This window comes from Pollicipes pollicipes, unplaced genomic scaffold, assembly GCF_011947565.3.
Source record: "Pollicipes pollicipes isolate AB1234 unplaced genomic scaffold, Ppol_2.1 Scaffold_2555;HRSCAF=2994_pilon_pilon_pilon, whole genome shotgun sequence".
NCBI lineage: Eukaryota > Metazoa > Arthropoda > Thecostraca > Pollicipedomorpha > Pollicipedidae > Pollicipes > Pollicipes pollicipes.
The window spans coordinates 2,206,348-2,225,328 of record NW_023596136.1 but is presented as its reverse complement, the minus strand read 5'-3'; the positions used below and the strand labels follow the sequence as shown (position 1 = coordinate 2,225,328).

The following is an 18,981-nucleotide window of genomic DNA, read 5'->3' as shown; positions in this document are numbered from 1 at the left end:
GCCGGCAGCTCCAAGTTCACTTTTTAGAGAAATGGTGCAAGGGCGTGTAATCGGTTTATACTATTTCGATACTTCCACTCAGAGGCATGCCTCGTATAACCTAAATGCCGATGTCAGAACGGTCCCGGATCAGTCATGACGTACGGACGTAGCAGACGTGTGCCTAAAAAAATCCCAAAGTTTGAAACGCAAAACTGGGGAAATGATCCCGAACATTACCGAATCCTTCGACAAACTAAGGAAGAGTATCCTGGATCCCAAAGAATCATTCGGCACGATGTCAGATATCATCTTAGATCTTGTATTGTGCTCCCCAAAACTTGAACAAGGAGCCCGGTCTCAAAAGATCCTTCGACAAAATTATGAGGTGGATCCTGGACCCTGCAAGGTCCAGGATCCAGAAATCAAGAATGCGATCCCAGGATCAACTTCTGAAGTTGCGACGTAGCCAACGTTTCTTGTCCTGGCACATTTGACCAACAATCTGAACGTAACATTTGTAGCATGGCGCAGCAAATAATAATTGAGCTGCACGGACCTCAAGGTATTCGGTCATCCAACTCCATCACCACCAGTCGAGTACATACCATCGTCTAAACCCAGGCAAAACTTATTGGAATAACTCCTGTTTTGATCGCGTTTCTGAAATTTTTAGAAGTTCTTTATTTTTTTCGCTAGACTGCTTTCCGTAACTGACGTTTTGCGACGGCAAATGAAATGACATTAAAAAGTGACGCGTTCTCTGATGTGCAGACTATTTCGTGCAGACTATTTCAAGATCACCCAGGCATCTATGACGCCATAATCATGCAAGTGCTGCAATGACATTGGTCATTTGCTGATCAAGGCTAAGGAAAAATATAATCGTTGAGTCGTCCATATCTGGCGTTTGTGAGCACGATTACCTAATATGACGGCCGTCAACTGGCTCTAAATCAATATCGTGCAAGGTACAATGACGCTGTCAAGCTGTGACGTATTGAGGAGCATTTTTACTAAATAGAGAGTTTGTGTTGTCTAAAACAGTCTTATCTTCTAAGAAATTGCATCAAAAGTCAAAAGTTAGATTAGTTCAGCACATCTGATGCATGCTTTAATATTTCCAAATATGGCACATTCCCTTTAATCGTTCAAGAGCCTCTGCTCAGAATGTTTACACGGCATCCATGTTGTGCTGTAAACTGTCGCTTATGACACAACAGCTTTTCGCCATGAACGATGACAGGACAGTTCTAGGAAAAAGGTCCCCAAAGCGGCCTTAAGTCGCGAAAGGAGACTGATTGCTTTCTTGACAAATTTATTATGAGTCTGTGCAATGGAGCGTTATACCGCGCGAGGGCACACTCATCCTCTTCAGCAACGCGCTATTTTTGAGACACATGCCTCAGATAGTGCAAGAGTATACCCCGGAGACATTTGGAGCCTGTACGCATTCTCTCGACTCACACTGAGCGCCATTGCTTTGTTCTCGGAGGGTGGACCTGCAAGCACTACCGGAACGGCGCCTGTCCGGGCAACGATTGGCTAGACCCAGACCAAGTGTGCCCAGACCGAGCGTAGGGCCCGATCTCGGAAGCAGAGCAGTGGGCTCCCCGCGGACTCACGTCCGCACCGTGCGCGCAGCTGAAGTTTGCATTGTCACCAGCCGGTACACTGAGCCACAGACGCAGTCAAGCGGGTGGCGGGGACGGGGTACCGGGAACAAAAACAACAACAGCAAGAATAATAAGAATGATGATAATAATACTAACATTGATGATAATACGACTACTTATACTGCTACTACTGCTACTACCTCCACTACAACCATTACTACTACTTCAACTACTACTGATAATGATAATGTTCTTATTCACTTGTAATGAGTGGAGCTTAAAACTTCGAGTCGTGACTGTGAAAGCAATGTTTTTTTTTTGATAATGTAAAACCATTTCTCCTCGTGTAATGAAGATCGATTTTGTTACCATAACAGCTTCCAAACTCATAAAGCACCTGGCATTCTGTTTACCTTTTGTTAATTGCGCTTGTCCGTTGGTTTGCGAGGCAATGGTCTAAGTTGACAAAATAGCTTGAAGGTCCCGGGTACCTCTTTTTGAAAGGTGTGTGGGAGGCTAGCCTGGCAAAACGCAAACGTCCGGAGGGCCGACAGTGTGGAGCAATTGACCTGGCACTGCGCGTCAGCGGACCGAAAACCTTCTACCGTACGTTCGTGTCAATGTTAAAATGTGCGGCGACATTGGGCAATATGGGGTTTCCGCATGCAGGGGACTGCCAATTGATGCAAGCATTGAAATCCTAGAGAAACTTTTAAGGACAAAGCACGCTTTGCGATGCGAATTACTGTTTAGTGCCTTGAGGCAGTGCTATATTGACATCATTGACGCCGGGTCTCCGCCGTGACTGCAAGCGAACCGCAACCACAACTAAATCATGTCTATTCGGTTTTCTGAGGACATGAAACAGCGTCACACAGACATTGAGCCGTGGCGATTCACGGACGCTAAACGGATTAATGAATAAGTATCGGGCGGAAATTTGTTGGCTCAAAGAATTTACCTCGACATAACGTGCTAAAGAGCGCTCATGTGGGATAACGCCGACGATTTATCGGACGTTGTTTGCTGCCGACCTAGTGGTACTGTATGCTGATGCGGTCCGCATCAGTTTGACATTGGCTTGAACGACCCTGAGCCAACGGTAGCTGATGGCTTAATCACCAGTCGTCGCTGCATCGTTTGTAGTGTTGAATTTTATGGATGTTGAGTGGCAGTTCTGGGTAAATTTGGGCCTCGATTTTATTCAAACGGGCTGCTGCAATGTAGTCTGCCCAACGTAGTTCTTAAAAGAATCCAGGCTCATTGCTCCCGCCTATCCGCAAAATTTTCATTTCAGTTCCTTTAGAAGCCGTTGATAATTTATGTCCTACCCGGCAATGACTTTAAGTGCACTCTTCTGCACGCACTCAATTTATTGAGCTTGGTGGGTGGAAAACTCTGCTAAAGTCGGCAGAATATTTTTAGCAGTGGTCGAGCACATCTGGTGTAAATTTTAACCACCTGATCCCAAAACTGACGGAATTTCTTCATTACGTGAAGCAGATATAAAGCCCTACAACCCTTCCGCACCATTTCATTCACACGTGCCTGTCAAGAAATGGCAATGAGATTGTTTGGAATATTTGTAAAAAAATATCTAAACAAATATTTGTGGACATAGGAACACTTGTAGAAAAAAGAGCAGCACTGGAAAGGGTGATTTCAGTACCGTGTTGCTTTACTTGGTCATGAACCTGCTTAATGACCGCCTAATTTTAGGCCGAAATGAATGGCGTCAAGCGATCAGACCATCGCAACCTGACGACTTAACACGCGCTCAGGTGGGGGTAAAGTTGGCCCCGCCGAGGGTTTTTCCAAACTATTTTCCGAGCGACGCGGCGTGACCATGCCAAATTTTGCGTATCTGTAGAAAACTGAATAAAAGATCGTGTGGTATCATAAAATTAGATGCACCCTGTAAGGTCGCTGACCTACAAGTCAAAGTCAGGCCATATATTCAGCGAAGTCAATTTTTAGGGAGTCGTTCAAGCTGGTGGAACAACGGAGTATTAAACAGAGCTATACATATCTGAGATACTTTCTCAGGCAACACAACAATCGAATGAATAACTCCATACTTGACCTAGGGTCAAATATGAAGTTCAGACCAAGGTCAAAGCCAGCCTGTTTTGTTCCTCTGGGGCTTGCTGTATGGCGAAGTTTCTGGTGCTTATCTTGAATTCATTGATGACAGGAGCCGCATAAGATATCTTCCATGGACTTCTTGAATGTCAGAATAGGTCACTGACTTAGAATGACCCAAGTCAATATTTCTTTTTTTCGGAGCGTACTGCTTTGCGTAATCTTTGTCGCTTATTCAACTGCAAAACTCAAAGCAGTCCTGTGTGATTTGGATCCCCATGATCTTCGAAAGGTCAAACAAGGTCACCGACCTTAAATGAGCATGTGACCTTTTGCTTAGAACAGGTATCTGGGTTCTGGGGTTACTTTGGAGACCAACTTGGAGTTTGATCTTGTTTGACCTTATTTGACAAAAGGTCATGAACCAGGAACCTCAAAAATTGCTGCAAGTGAGTTAAAGTACAAGCCAACACACCCTGGGAATTAGGTGTCTCTAGCTCTCATAGTTCCTGAGACCTCAAGAGGTCAAACTGACTGCCACCCGAGCGAAGGATATCCAACCGGCCGCCCGGGCGCATGTTAAATCTTGAAGATTGGGCGACTCGTCGTATCTTGCTCTGGTTCGGAGATGGTTTGAAGGAGTTGCATGCCTTTGCATAATTAAGCCTGGAAGATTGAAAACAAGCTTCTCAAAGAGATACAGGAACCATCCGAGATTTTCCGGCAAAATTAGAGATCTCAGATCCCAGATGATGCTCCGGCAAAATTATACAAAAGTCCTGGATCTCAGAAGATCAATAAAAACCAGCTTTGGTAACAGAAACGAAACCGGGTACTACATTCCGAGAAAATCCGACATCCAGAACTCTGGTATCCAGTTCCGGGATTCCTTTCCGTGGTCTATACATGCATCTGCTTGATGGCGTTCTGTTTTGGTCCGAATCCGTGCATTAGTCCATTAGAACGCGCTTCAACGCACCGCTGACTTATCTGATAACCATACAAGAGCCATGGCATTTGCCGGTCGGTTCCCGCACCGTGTCAGAGACGCAGAAAACTTCCATCAGCTTCCCCGGCTAGTCCGCTAGTCTTTGCGCTCCCATTCAACTTGCTACTCAAGTGTGACGGCGACGCGAAACTGTTCTGCCGTCTCTGACACCGGCCATATATCAACAGAAAGCCTCCACAGGCCCAGGATTACATCACAGAGCTGCAAAACGGCGCGGTGCACCGCCACTAAATGTCAAACGTGACCGTGGGGGGTGGCAGGGCCTGACCCCAGAAGTAGGGCCTCACCGGGCCGCCATGCCTCTCCAGCAGACCGCACTACCACCCGGCAGCGTGATCTCTCTCTCTGATCGAGAGCCGGGAGCCCCGCATCCGAGCTCCAGCCGTGGCCGGCGCACCAGGCGGCGTGATCTCTCTCTGATCGAGAGCCGGGAGCCCCGTATCCGAGCTCCTGCCGGGGCCGGCCCACTGGGCGCAGCTGCTCGCACCGCCGCGCTCCAGCCACGTCCGGGGCGGGGCAGCACGGAGCGGGGTGGCGCCGGCGCGGTGGGATGGGTGGTGTCGATGGCCGCGGCGGTACACGCCAGGCACGTGCCTCAACTCGGCGCACAGCGTCCGGCCAATAGCGCGGCATGAATAGAATTCCACGGATGGAGCTGACAACCGCTCGGCCGTGCGGCAGGAAGCGCAGACGTGGCATTCCACCACAGAATGCGGTAGCTGCTGGCGTGCTAGAAATTTCGATACGGCCGGGCATCGACATTGGAGGTGACTAGAAAACAGGAGGAGACTGTACGGACTGTAGGGCAGCAACGAAGAGGAGACTGTACGGACTGTAGGGCAGCAGCGAAGAGGAGACCGCACGGACTGTGGGGCAGCAGCGAAGAGGAGACTGCATGGGCTGTAGAGCAGCAGCGAAACCTGCCTGCCAGGGTTTAAACACCTCATGGCGCGCGCTGCACGGTCAGCGCAGAACCGGCGGCAATGGCCCGGCTGGATACAACGCTCAAAATATGAAATTGCTCAGCAAAGCTTGGATTCGGACAATGGTTGGTTAGAACTCACCGGCTGGATATGGCATTTAGAAATTGAAATTAACACAGGAAATTAATTTTGACCATTTGGTCGCCTGGCGCTTGCAGTATATTGCGCGCACTACCTTTGCCAATTTACATCTGCGTAGATCCCTAAGCACAAAGGCAAATAGCGTCGCAATTCAACATGCATAATTCAGCTGGCGGTACCGACATAGGACAGGAGGTAAGCACCCAACTCACCACGTCGCGGTTGAAGGCCAAGCATTCTAACACAAAGCTATGACGTCCTCTGACATCCGAGAAGCCCAAGTCGGGACGTCCTATCCATTTTCAAGAGCGCGTTTGCTCTCATGCCATTAGCGTGGCTTTGACGCTGGGAACATGCTCTCTCTCTCTCTCTCTCTCTCTCTCTCTCTCTCTCTCTCTCTCTCTCTCTCTCTCTCTCCTCTCTCTCTCTCTATCTCTCTCTCTCTCTCTCTCTCTCTCTCTCTCTCTCTCTCTCTCTCCTCTCTCTCCTCTCTCTCTCTCTCTCTCTCTCTCTCTCTCTCTCTCTGTCTCTCTCTCTGTCTCTCTCTCTCTCTCTCTCTCTCTCTCTCTCTCTCTCTCTCTCTCTCTCTCTCTCTCTCTCTCTCTCTCTCTCTCTCTCTCCTCTCTCTCTCTCTCTCTCTCAGACTCTCTCTCTCTCTCTTTATCCATCTGTCTAACTATCTGTCTACCTATTTATCTATCTATCCGTCCTCCCTCTCTTTCTTTCTCCCTCGACCGCAGGTTGGCGCCGAGACGTTCAATGTCAGCACAGGTCGTCACATCCAACCGCCCACACCGGCCGTCCCGCTCGCAGTTACCAGCTTCCTCTTCCCGTTTCGCCACAGCCGAGAGCCGCGACATTGTGCTCTTCCTTTCACCCGGCGACCACGCGGGTGCCTCGGCGGCGGCGGCGGCGGCCGGGAACGCGCCGCGTCACCACCACACCTGCGGCCGCCGCTCGCACCAGCCATCCGGGCACCGCGCACAGTCACGCGCTGACCCGCTCGACACACCTGCGGCCGCCCCACCGTCCCCAGACTCAGCTCACCGGTCAGACTAAAACTCAGACTCAGACTCAGACTCAGATTTAGTCCTTCGACGGCGGCCATCGCGCTGCGGCACCGTGACTGCCGTCGCTCGCACAGACGCCATCAGTTACATCCGCAGGCTGAGAAACGGGGTCAATAGATCGGACCTAGCGCGGGCTTCCGCCATGCGTCACGCGAGTATCGGGGCGGGAGGCGGGGGCGAGGGAGGCGGGTCACGGGGTCAGCTTCCGGCGTGCCGGTTTATGGAACCGGCTCTGATGTGGACGTCCGCGCATTCCTGGAAGGTGCCGATGAGCAGCTGACCTTCCCTCACACATCGGTGAGGCAGCCATCGGCAGCACGGGAGATCGCTGATGGGATCGGATCGAATTCGCGCGTGCGCCGGAAGCCGAGTCATCCAGACATATCGCTACGGCAGGTATCCTCCTCTCCCCAACGTTAAAAAGAATGTGTACGGCCAAAATAAAACATGTACGATGTGAAGTGAACAAATGTAAACAGCAGTTCACCTGTCCTACCGCCGTCACTATTCTGTTGAGGCTTTGTGGTAACTGATTGCCCGCGTCAGGAGGCTTCGCGCTGCCAAGCAAGGGCTATCAGTGAGTCAGTGGTGTTGGTCGATTGCGGCCAACAGCCCCTTCCTGACATGGCTATCTGTCACCATTTTTGACGCGGCTCATGGGCTCACATGGAACCATAACACATGTCCCCGATACATTATTCCGCATCTGTATGTGAGGCTTATTTTGACGATGTCGATGCGCTGCTCATAGCCGGCCGCACGACTAACTGCGGGCGGCTGGTGCTCGGTTGGCCGACCTTGTAGGTACAGTAGGTTTGCGCCACCGGTTCCACTTCCGCTGCAGGCCTGCCTGCGTGGCTCACCTACGAATTTGTCCCGCTTGTAGATGGAGTCGTAGTGGCAGGCAAGCACGAGCCGGCGCGGCGCGGCCGGGTCGTGCGTGGCCACCACGTTCGTGAAGGGCATGACACCGAGCGGGGTGCGCATCTCGAACGTGTTGTCGCCGTCCACCGACCACCCGAGCCCGGCCAGCGTGGTCACGATGTGCTGCGAACGGGGCGGCCGCCGGTCAGACCACTTTCACAGCCGCGCGGCGCGGCCGGGCCGGCGGCCGAGCTCGCTGGCGGCGCGGCAGAGCGGTGACCCGCTTTTTGCGGATGCGCGGGTCTCGTGAGAGGCGTCGTCCGTCGGAATGAGCCGCGTGTAGGCTAGTGGACGGTCACACGTCCTCACACGTCACACCCGTCCTCCTCGCCCGTCCTCGCCACATGTACATTTGGCGAGGACGGCTGTTGCGGGTTTGGCCCGCAGGTGCCCGCCGCCGTTCCGCTGAGAGAAGTGGGCCGCTCCGCATTCTCCGCAGCGTGCGCTCCACCCCAGACACGTCAAGCGCCCGGTGACAGGGCGCCTCTGCACGAGCCGCTCACGGGAGCTCCGCCACTCTTATGAGCTCCCCCGGGTCGTGCTGAGCCCATCCTGTCGCCGGGTGGAGCAAAACAAGCGGTAAAAGCCTGCCTGGGAGGTATTTTTGGACGAGGCGCTCCAAGTTTAGGGAGCCGCGTCCCGCAGATCCGCCCAAAATAGAGCGGGCAGCTTAACGCAGTCACCCTCTGCACCCAAGGCATAGAGCACCATTCAGTGAGGTTAACTGCAGTAAAAAGTCATGGGACCTTCGGGAGCGCTTCAGCTGCCTCGAGTCAGGGATCCTGTTTGCTTCATTGTGCTGATGTTTTCACTTCCTTTTTCACACAGGACTGTTTCCGGTTTATCGTCTGCGTTTTGATGGACCACTAACGTTAACGCTAGCATACACGTCCCTCGGAGTTCTTTGAGTGTGTACAAACCACTTACCTCCTCATATGTCCGTTGGACATCTCATGACAAGCAATCTCCTTTTATGATTTTTGCCTCGGAAAACATCTGAAAATGTTAAGTTTTTGCTACATCGACCTTGCAGACGACCAAAAGCCGCTTCCGCAGGCTGGCACAGGACGCAGATTTCGCGTCCGCAGTGATGAGAAGGCGGCACGTGCTACCGTGTGCGATGCTTACACGCGTCATAACAGGTGCTGTTTAGCTGGATGCCGTGTTGCAGCCCATTCCCACTCCCACCCACCTGCTGTGATATTTCCAGAGAAATGTTCCCCACGAGACTGAACTCCCACATGGTGTCATTTCCCACAGCGCCGTTCCCCAAAGTGAAATTCTAAAAAGTGACAGTCCCATGGGCATCCCACATTCCAGCCCACATTACCCAGAGCGACGTTTCCCAGAGTGACATTCCCAAAATGCGACGTCCGGGGCGGGCACAAAGCGGCATTGGCCGGCGCGACGTTCGGCGGAATCGGCGGCGCTCTCACCTGTTGCCCGCCCTCGGCGGACGTGTGGGCGCTCTCAGCTATCGCATGTCCTCGGCGGCAGACATGGTGGCGCTCTCACCTGTCGCACGTCCTCGGCGGCGGACGTGGCGGCGCTCTCACCTATCGCACGTCCTCGGCGGCAGACATGGTGACGCTCTCACCCATTACACGTCCTTGTCGGCGAACGCGGCGGCGCTCTCACCTATCACACGTCCTTGTCGGCGGACGTGGCGGCGTTCTCACCTGTTGCCCGCCCTCGGCGGACGTGTGGGCGCTCTCACCTGTCACACGTCCTCGCCGGCGGACGCGGCGGCGCTCTCACCTATCGCATGTCCTTGTCGGCGGACGCGGCGGCGTTCTCACCTGTTGCCCGCCCTCGGCGGACGTGTGGGCACTCTCGCCTGTCACACGTCCTCGCCGGCGGACGCGGCGGCGCTCTCACCTATCACACGTCCTTGTCGGCGGACGCGGCGGCGTTCTCACCTGTTGCCCGCCCTCGGTGGACGTGTGGGCACTCTCACCTGTTACGCGTCCTTGTCGGCGGACGTGGCGGCGTTCTCACCTGTCGTACGCCCTCGGTGGCAGACGTGGCGGCGCTCTCACCTATCACACGTCCTCGCCGGCGGACGCGGCGGCGTTCTCACCTGTCGCACGTCCTCGTGCGCGGCCGATGTTACGTAGCGAGGCCGCAGGATCGGCTGCAGTAGCGAGTTGAACAGCTGGCCGTCTGGGTCAAGCGACCGGTCCAGCAGCGCCACCGACTCAAGCCAGCCGGCGAAGTCGTCCAGCCGCAGCGAACGGTGACGCGCCTGCAGCAGGCGGCAGCACTGCCGTCAGACGCCGCGGCAGCGGCGGCGCCCGACGTTCAACATTCTCGGCACCGTTTCCAGTCTCCGAGAAACAACCAAAGGGCAAAACAAAAACTCGTGATGCAGGTGTCATGTTGTGATGACAAGAACTCCTGGTCAGGTCGGCTCAACGGGCGAAATCCGGCGGAGAAACTTGGTTAAAGGAATCAAATCAAATCAGATCAAGTTAACTGAGTAACCGGCACGCCAGACTCAGCGGCTTGAATGTCAAACATGAAGCCGACCTGGCTGTAGCAGCAAAGGTCAAGCGCCAAGTACACGCTGGGAAGCGTTTGGCTTGGTTGCATTGGTATTTTTCGATCCATTACCGCTTGTATTTTTTGCTCCCACAGCATGAGGCTGATAGACGATATTCATATGGTGGAAATGAAGAGCATCATCAGCTAATTGATGCTTTGTTTCGTGGGAAGGGGTGGGGGGAAAATGCCTCTGGGCTGACCAGCACTCTTTAAGCAACGGAGCTCAATGAGAGTACGTTGGACGCTGTCAATCGAATTACCAGGTCTTAGATATCGCCGCGTCACTCAGCAAAGCCCGGATTTGGACTGGCGCGGTGTGAGTGAAAACAGGACTCGCGCTTCACTGGCCAGTGCCGGTGGGTCAAGTGACTAAGTCCTATCCGCTGCCACACCCACGTACTGCAGCACCATGGGCTGGGATGCACGGTCGTCGCTCGTTCACTTCCACGACCGGCGCTATCTGCGTGTGATCACATCGACGCCAGCAGCATGAGTCACTTAAACTGAGCGGTGTCAGGAAGATCGACGGCGCGGGGGGGGGGGGGGGGGCAGGTGGCAGTAACTCGCGGCCGGCCCGAGGGCATCGATATTCGGCGCGCGGCCAGCGATAGCGCGCGTGATGTGTGGACCATTGGGAGGTGATGCTGGCCCGAACGGCTGGGGACCACTTTGAAACAGTGACCGATTCCAGCTCCAGCAGTGTGGACAGAGACAGATGCCGGCTAGAAAGGTCACAGAAGAATCGCTGAGGAGCATCGAAGCCTTTTTCTTGGAAGAAGCCTTTCCGATTTTTGGGATTCTCGGAGGTTTCTAGCCTTTGCCCAGACGAGAGGTGTCGAGACGGCCTTGCGGTGAGATCTTAGGCACTGCATTGTCCACCATTATCTATTGTCCAACGACTATCGTCAAATATTGAACGGCGTGCTAAAATGTCTGTCATTGTTGGAGCGTAAATTGCAGCCTGCTCGCACGAACAATGATCAGAGCCCACGCTGACAATCGTTGAGGACACATTGATAACCCGAGGGCGGCGCCACCAGTGGTTAAGGAACAGCCTCCCCTTACTATTTGCCAATGCGGCAAACACTTCATCCTGCTTCCCTGAAATATTACGAGGTCCCACCATGTTGACAGGAAACCCCAGATGACAGAGACAGGACAGAGGTCCCAGCTGACTGAGACGGAGAAATGACAGAACACTCAGTCAAATAAAAAAGGCGTAATGTCTGTTCCATAGGACCTCAAAGGCCAACATCAGCACCTCTTGATTGACAGAAGGACCAAGACGATCCAAATGAGGCACCATCAAATGCATGGGAGGCCCGATGAAAAACACAGGAAGCTCAGTTAGCCCAGGAGACCCCAATTAGAAAATCAGGGACCTCACCACACAAAACAGGGCCTATTCAATGATACATTCCTACATGACTAGGAAGCTCTTTTGAACAAAAAAGGGCGCAATCTGAGGGCACATTCTGGGTCAGGGATGGGAGCCATTAGTACCAGATCAGAGGGACCCAGATCTACCCATCCCCTGTAAAAAGTCGGCGACTGGCCCTTGCTGCCTCCGCTGTGTTTTCGGACGTAATACACGCTACACGTGACGGGGCTCGACACCAGCTGACGGACGTCTTGTTCGTCTCCTCCCGTCTTCGGGTGCCGTTACTGCAGCCTGTTCCACCCACGGCTTCAGTCCGCTCCAGTTAGGTGCCATTTACCGGAGCCTGGTGGGACTCCCTCGCCTGTTTGGATAATGCCTCAATCCCCTAGCTCGCTGCGAGGCAGGCTTTTGCCCTTATGAGCTGGCTTGCCCATTCTTGAGAAGGTGGCTCGCCCGTTCTCGAGAGGGCGGCTCGTCCATTCTCTAGAAAGCGGCTCGTCCATTCTCCAGTAGGCGGCTCGTCCGTTCTCGAGAAGGCGGCTTGTCCATTCTTGAGGAGGCGGCTCGTCCGTTCTCGAGAAGGCGGCTCGCCCGAGGATCTTTCTCCCTCCGCTAGACCCTGCGGGCTGAGCCGGCGTCGAATCCGCTGCGGCCAACGAACTGCGAGCCGGGGATGCGGGCCGCACCGTTAGCGCGTAAGTGGGGTTGTTACGGTCGGCGACGTGACGCACGAGCCAGCCGCGGCTGGTCTGCTACAGCCCCGCCGAGGTCCGGCGGCCGGCCGTCGTGGCGGGCTGGACCAAGCGCCGCCGGGGCTCGGAGGCTGCTGGTGTGCGCCAGTCCGGTGGCAGATCCGGGCGCGCCGTACCCGTGGACGGCCTGCCCGGAGCCCTTCCTTTTGTGGACGGCCTGCCCGGAGCCCTTCCTGTTGTGGACGGTCTGCCCGGAGCCCTTCCGGTTGTAGATGGCCTGCTCGGAACCCTTCCTGCTGTGAATGGCCTGCCCGGAGCCCTTCCTGTTGTGGATGGCCTGCCCGGAGCTCTTCCTGTTGTGGACGGTCTGCCCGGAGCCCTTCCTGTTGTGGATGGCCTGCCCGGAGCCCTTCCTGTTGTGGACGGCCTGCCCGGAGCCCTTCCTGCTGTGGATGGCCTGCCCGGAGCCCTTCCTGTTGTGGACGGCCTGCCCGGGGCCCTTCCTTTTGTGGAAGCCCTTGAATCTGCGGCGTTGTGAACTGGGCCTGCACCACCGGCCCTCCTTCAAGCTTTCCGCTTTACGCTATTTCAAATGAAAACCCGGTGGCTGGAGCATGCAAGGCGATGGTCACATGCCTGCAGGGTATGTGACGCCTATCTAAACGAATTATCAAGGCGTATGTAAGACCAGTGGTGACGTCAATTCATTGCATTTATACTCCAGTGAAAGGTGGGCTTTTGAGCAGACGGGAGAGACCATAAACGCGATTTTCAACTCGTCTCTTCTCACGCATTGCCATAGAATTAATGCCAAATTTTTCAGCCAAGGGAGATGACCGACCCCTCTGCTCCCCTCCCCCTCCTCTGCTCCCGCTCCGCCTGCATCTCTCTCAACAAGAGGCTACGACTAGGAGCAGGGGGAGGGGGAAGGGGGACCGGACCGTGTCGCCAGCAGTGCCGGCCGTCCGTCGGCCGCTGCGTTTGACCTCGCCGAGCGTGCGGGTCAGGAGCGCCCCCGCCGCCGCGACAGAAATACGCCGCCGGCAGATTGGTTTCGGTATTCTCGGCTCGAGCGGCCGCGTCGCGGTCATGCGTGCCGTGCAGAGTCGTGCAATCACCGGCGGCGGCTCCCGGAACACGGGCAGGGGCGGATCAAGGGGCGGATCACCGGCGGCGGCTCCCGGAACACGGGGAGGGGCGGATCCAGCGCCGGACCGTGGGAGGACGCCACCTGCCATTCGAGTGCTGGCCAGTGCGGTCCCACTAAAAGCAAACAACATTACCGCAAATGTTGTTCTCCGCCGTCTTGGGAGATGGTACGCCCCGCAGGATCCGCTTCTGAGTCCGAATGACTTAATGGCGGCTTTTCCCGAAAGTGGGAATCGAGTAGACCTGTGGTTGGCTGGTAACGGAGAGCGCGGCCGGGCCGCGTGCTCTGCCGTTATCAAGCGGGGCTGAGTGAGCCTCTCAACAAAGCGCCGGTCGGTCGCAGGTTCGAAGGTCGCACGCCGTGTCACCCCGGGACTCGTGGGCGTGTCAGGCTGTGTTTTAGCCTGGGTGCCGCGTGCCCCCCCCCCTCGGTGACGGCCGCGATGCACTGCGTGGTATCGATAGTCACTCCAGGCGTGCAAGATAGCCGCATGCGCAGCTGATGCAATACCGCCAGATGTTATCTTCGATAGTGACGGCTAATCGATACAATTCGTTTCATGCTCGGCTGAGTGTGCTCATCTGTCCGCCATCCCAGGATCAGATTTGACATGTTTATGTACGGTGCACTGCTGGTAACGTAGGATGGCAGAAAGAGGTGCATCATTCTGACTCGCCGTAGTAATGCACCACATTTTCCAGCAAGAACCTCCTTCCTCGCCCTCTCCCCCAGTCATTTGAACTGACGCGGATTCTGTCTAGACAGATATGGGGGATGAAAAGTTCAAAATACGGCATACAGCGATTTTAGAAGACGGCTAGGATTTTAGCAAGTCGCCACATGGCGCCGCTCTGCCCCGGACCACTCTCAGGGATGGACGGCGAGCCGTGTCGGCGCGTGATCTTGTCGGTGATCTTGGTCAGGGAATACTGCGGGGCTCGGCCTGCGGTCAGGGAAAGCCTCCGCTGAGGACCCGCGAAGCCACAGCGGGCCTCATCCGGCCTGAGATACGTCCTGCGCGGAGCAAAACCTTTTAACAGAAGCGCGCTCTTGAACACAGATTATCTGGTTACTTGCCAAGTGCGTCAGTTCTGTTCGCTATGCTCTAGGATCTGCCTCGCAACGAGAAAAATGTGCGGCCACAGCTTCCTGCCGCAGAAAATGAAGAACCGCCATGTCGGGTGCTTTGAAACACCGTTCTGGTGCACCTACCTGCCGAGTCATCCATTCCAAGTTGTCAGCCAGAGCGTGGGCGCAGAGCAGCAGACCGAAGGAAAGTACCCACGGAACGCCTCCCATTGTGGTCCTGGGCAGGACGGGCAGCACTGCGGCGGCAGACGAGCAAAGATTAGTGAGCGGGTGTGCAAGGGATTCGTGAGGAATCTCAGGAACCTCGGATCCATAATTGTTCCGCGCGGCGATCTCAGTTCGCACTATCTTGCCATTTCTGTAACAATTTCTGCACTTGCAGGAAAAGTTGCAATTCTAATGCGATCAGGAACGATTGTTCCGAAATCGAGCGAGCGTCCCTCTTAGACTGGTATCATAATCGGTCACTGACTTCTCAACACTCGACCAGCCTGCATTGCATATAGCGTTCTAGTTGGGCGGCATCTAAAACGGAAAGCTAGCATATCCATGCTACCCGACGTGCCACGCTCTAATCCAGCCTTATTTGGACCAAATAGATCAAGTTACCGTGATTTGGACGCCTGGGCTGCGGTGCCATGCGCACCAAATGCATGCAATTCTGCTGACCGAGCGACATGACAGCCCACATCAACGAAGATCAAACAGATACGCGTGGCTAAGCCGACATTGATCGGCACACCATATCCGTGAACGAACCTTCTGATCGTCACTTCTCGCCGTGACACACGGCGGGAACTGTCGGGCCACAGAACGGACGGTCCCGGCGGCACGTCTCACCTCGTTGACACACGGCGGGAGACTGTCGGGCCACAGAACGGACGGTCCCGGCGGCACGTCTCACCTCGTTGACACACGGCGGGAGACTGTCGGGCCACAGAACGGACGGTCCCGGCGGCACGTCTCACCTCGTTGGCACACGGCGGGAGACTGTCGGGCCACAGAACGGACGGTCCCGGCGGCACGTCTCACCTCGTTGGCACACGGCGGGAGACTGTCGGGCCACAGAACGGACGGTCCCGGCGGCACGTCTCACCTCGTTGGCACACGGCGGGAGACTGTCGGGCCACAGAACGGACGGTCCCGGCGGCACGTCTCACCTCTGTGACACACGGCGGGAGACTGTCGGGCCACAGAACGGACGGTCCCGGCGGCACGTCTCACCTCTGTGACACACGGCGGGAGACTGTCGGGCCACAGAACGGACGGTTCCGGCGGCACGTCTCACCTCGTTGGCACACGGTGGGGACTGTCGGGTCACAGAACGGAAGGTCCCGGCGGCACGTCTCACCTCTGTGACACAGGGCGGGGGACTGCCGGGCCACAGAACGGACGGTCCCGGCGGCACGTCTCACCTCCGTGACACACGGCGGGGGACTGCCGGGCCACGGGACGAACGGTTCCGGCGGCACGTCTCACCTCTGTGACACACGGCGGGGACTGTCGTGTCACGGGGCGGAGGGTTCCGGCGGCACGTCTCACCTCTGTGACACAGGGCGGGGGACTGCCGGGCCACGGGGCGGACGGTTCCGGCGGCACGTCTCACCTCTGTGACGCACGGCGGGGGACTGCCGGGCCACGGGGTGGACGGTCGGTGCAGCTCCGCCCGGGTCAAAAATGGCAGCACAGCGAACGTGCCGTAGGTGTTGCGAGGGGGGGGGGCGGGGGCACAGCTACCGCGCTCGGCAATCGTCTATACGCGAGGCGCGCATGGAATTAGCCATTATTATTTGGGGCAGCAGTTCACTTACCGTCTTCCTGCAGCCAAGTAGGCATTTGAATAATATGACACGAACGGGACGGTTTGCTAGTTCCTCCCGCCACATAGCAGTTCGTCCTGACATGCTGAGTGCCTGCATGCTGATTCAGATATTTAGCGAAAACCGACCATTAGCGCCATTTTTGCGCTGCAAATTGTCCCTCAGGTCCATGCGGTGACGATCCAATGCGCCACCAGTTTACGACCTCGGGCTTTGACGGGCGTGGTCTGAATCGAAAGCTTATTATCTGAATAATTTCAAATTTGGAAAACAAGCGCTGAAAAAGTTAGCTAAAAAGCGTTCCTCTTCTCTAGTGATGCGACTATTGTGAGCCAAATTGTCCGGATGAGATCTGATGTAGCATTCCCAACCCATCCACATCCTTTTTGTGGATTGCTTGCTGATCTTTTGTTTGCGTTCAGTACCCGTGACCCGGCTGTCCGTTAGTTGCTAACTGCCCTACACGCAATGGTGTACCTTTCTCAGCAACGAAACCAACGTCAATCCCTCCTGATGATACCTTCCTTTTACATCATCTGCATCCGCATAGCCGATGCAGTTCTAACGTGCATGCTAATGACTATTCATGACATGCAATGAACGACTACCTCGGCCAAACATCGACTTTCAGTAGCGAGAAGTAATCCCCCAATGCTGCGTGCCTCTGCAAAGACCACACTTTCCCCGTGTAGCTTCCTGGTTACTACAAATGAGGCAGAAACGTGGACCGTGAAATTTTGTAAACCATATGTCTGACAGCTATGAAACGTCATAGCAAGTAGCAGCGCTCCAGATGAAGCGGTTTCATGATACGATTGGAAAATCCGGCTCCGCCCTGCTTCCGCAAGAAAGAAGACTGAAACGTTCTGGCACAGAAGTGATTATTTCCTCCCGTCATGGTAATTGTTTCCGAAGTGGGTTCTGCTGAAGGCTCATGCGGTGTTGGAGGATTGGGGATACAGAAAGATGACCCCAACAAACCCTGTACAAATGCTCCTTCGCTCAGTTTTCACTTTGAACTGAAGCAGCATGACGATGAAAGCGCCACTGCCGCCGCCTCACCTTCCATAACGGTCACGCCAGCCCAACAGCTACATAATCTTCACAGCGAGCAATGCCAGAGCACGACTCCCATCCCCCAGCAAGCCTTTCGAAGCTGCAATGTGATTTGTAACGCGCAACCACGAAACCTGAGGTAATTGGCGAGCATATCAGCGCACCCGCAGGCCCTACGAAACGGCTTATTGGCTTTAAAGCGCATGCGATCGCGACGGTGCGTGGGGCCTGCACCGTCGCACGCACACCTATGACCCCGTATCTTATCGGTGCACCGGTGGTACTGAAAGGTTCGCAGCTGGTCCGCTCGTCTGGTCTGGTCGTTAGCTCGTGAGGACCGCCGTGACCGAAGACCATGCAGTCAGCAAGCTTCCTCGGTCGGGGGACGGGCCGCGTGGCCACCCAGTCAACTCGACTCAGTATCCAGGCTGGCACAGAAACACACCGCAACATTCGGATAATTTATTTAATGAGACACGTGTACAAAGCAAGCACGTTGTGTACATTCATACCTCAATTTCGCTCCCGACCTTGATCGTCTGATCAACGATAGATGATCAACGTTACGCTGGCTACCGCTGCTACCGGGCTGCAGCGGCGACCACATGGAATGCCTACACCAGCGCTGCCTGGCGGCCCATGTCCCAACTAGACGGTGGCGGCGCGCATCGGGAGACATCGCTGCCGTCAGCCCCTCCATCGCCGACGGGGCCCCGGAGGGTGCTCCGGTCTCAGGCGGGTCCCCCCAGGCACCCGTCGGGGCCGCCGGTGGGCATTCCGGGGCCGCCGCGGTGCGCACGGTCTTGCGATGGACGCCGAATGGGCGGGTGGCGCCAGGGCCCCGCCGAGCACACGTCTACAGGCGACAGGGTCACACGAACGCCCATCATAAATAACCCCGCACTACACGGTCTAAATATACAGAATAAAACGGCATAATTTGATCACGCGACAACGCTAGAGTAAACAAACGGTCAGGAAACCAGCCCAAATTAGCCCAGCAGACACAATAATGATAATAAGAAACTCTGCCGTAAAGCCGCCACGTGACTCGCATTTCGCACCCCGTCCTCTTTGTCTCGCGCAGCCAGGGTGGCGCGAGTACACACATCCACAACTGATCACGCTCACACCCACCCATACACTTCCGTTGTATTTACATACAGTATACGACTGTACGTGTACTTGTGTGTGTGTGTGTGTGTGTGTGTGTGTGTGTGTGTGTGTGTGTGTGTGTGTGTGTGTGTGTGTGCGTGCGTGCGTGCGTGCGTGCGTGCGTGCGTGCGTGCGTGCGTGCGTGCGTGCGTGCGTGCGTGCGTGCGTGCGTGCTGTGTGTGTGTGTGTGTGTGTGTGTGTGTGTGTGTGTGTGTGTGTGTGTGTGTGTGTGTGTGTGTGTGTGTGTGTGTGTGTGTGTGTGTGTGTGTGTGTGTGTGTGTGTGTGTGTGTGTGTGTGTGTGTGTGTGTGTGTGTGTATGTGTGTGTGTGTGTATGTGTGTGTGTGTGTG

The 18,981-nt window shown here is 55.3% G+C and overlaps 1 protein-coding gene across 1 annotated transcript in view; it reads right to left on the bottom strand.

Annotated features, from left to right (window-relative positions):
* The window catches only part of LOC119107489 (glutaminyl-peptide cyclotransferase), a 38,598-nt gene extending 22,379 nt beyond the window's left edge, over window positions 1-16,219 (bottom strand). The window contains exons 1-4 of the mRNA XM_037230943.1: window positions 16,207-16,219; window positions 14,724-14,836; window positions 9,825-9,989; window positions 7,684-7,867 (exon numbers count right to left, since the gene is read on the bottom strand). Coding sequence (XP_037086838.1) covers window positions 7,684-7,867; window positions 9,825-9,989; window positions 14,724-14,810 — 436 coding nt within the window. The 5' untranslated portion in view covers window positions 14,811-14,836; window positions 16,207-16,219. The remainder of the gene's footprint in view (window positions 1-7,683; window positions 7,868-9,824; window positions 9,990-14,723; window positions 14,837-16,206) is intronic.
* Between the last annotated feature and the right edge of the window lie 2,762 nt (window positions 16,220-18,981).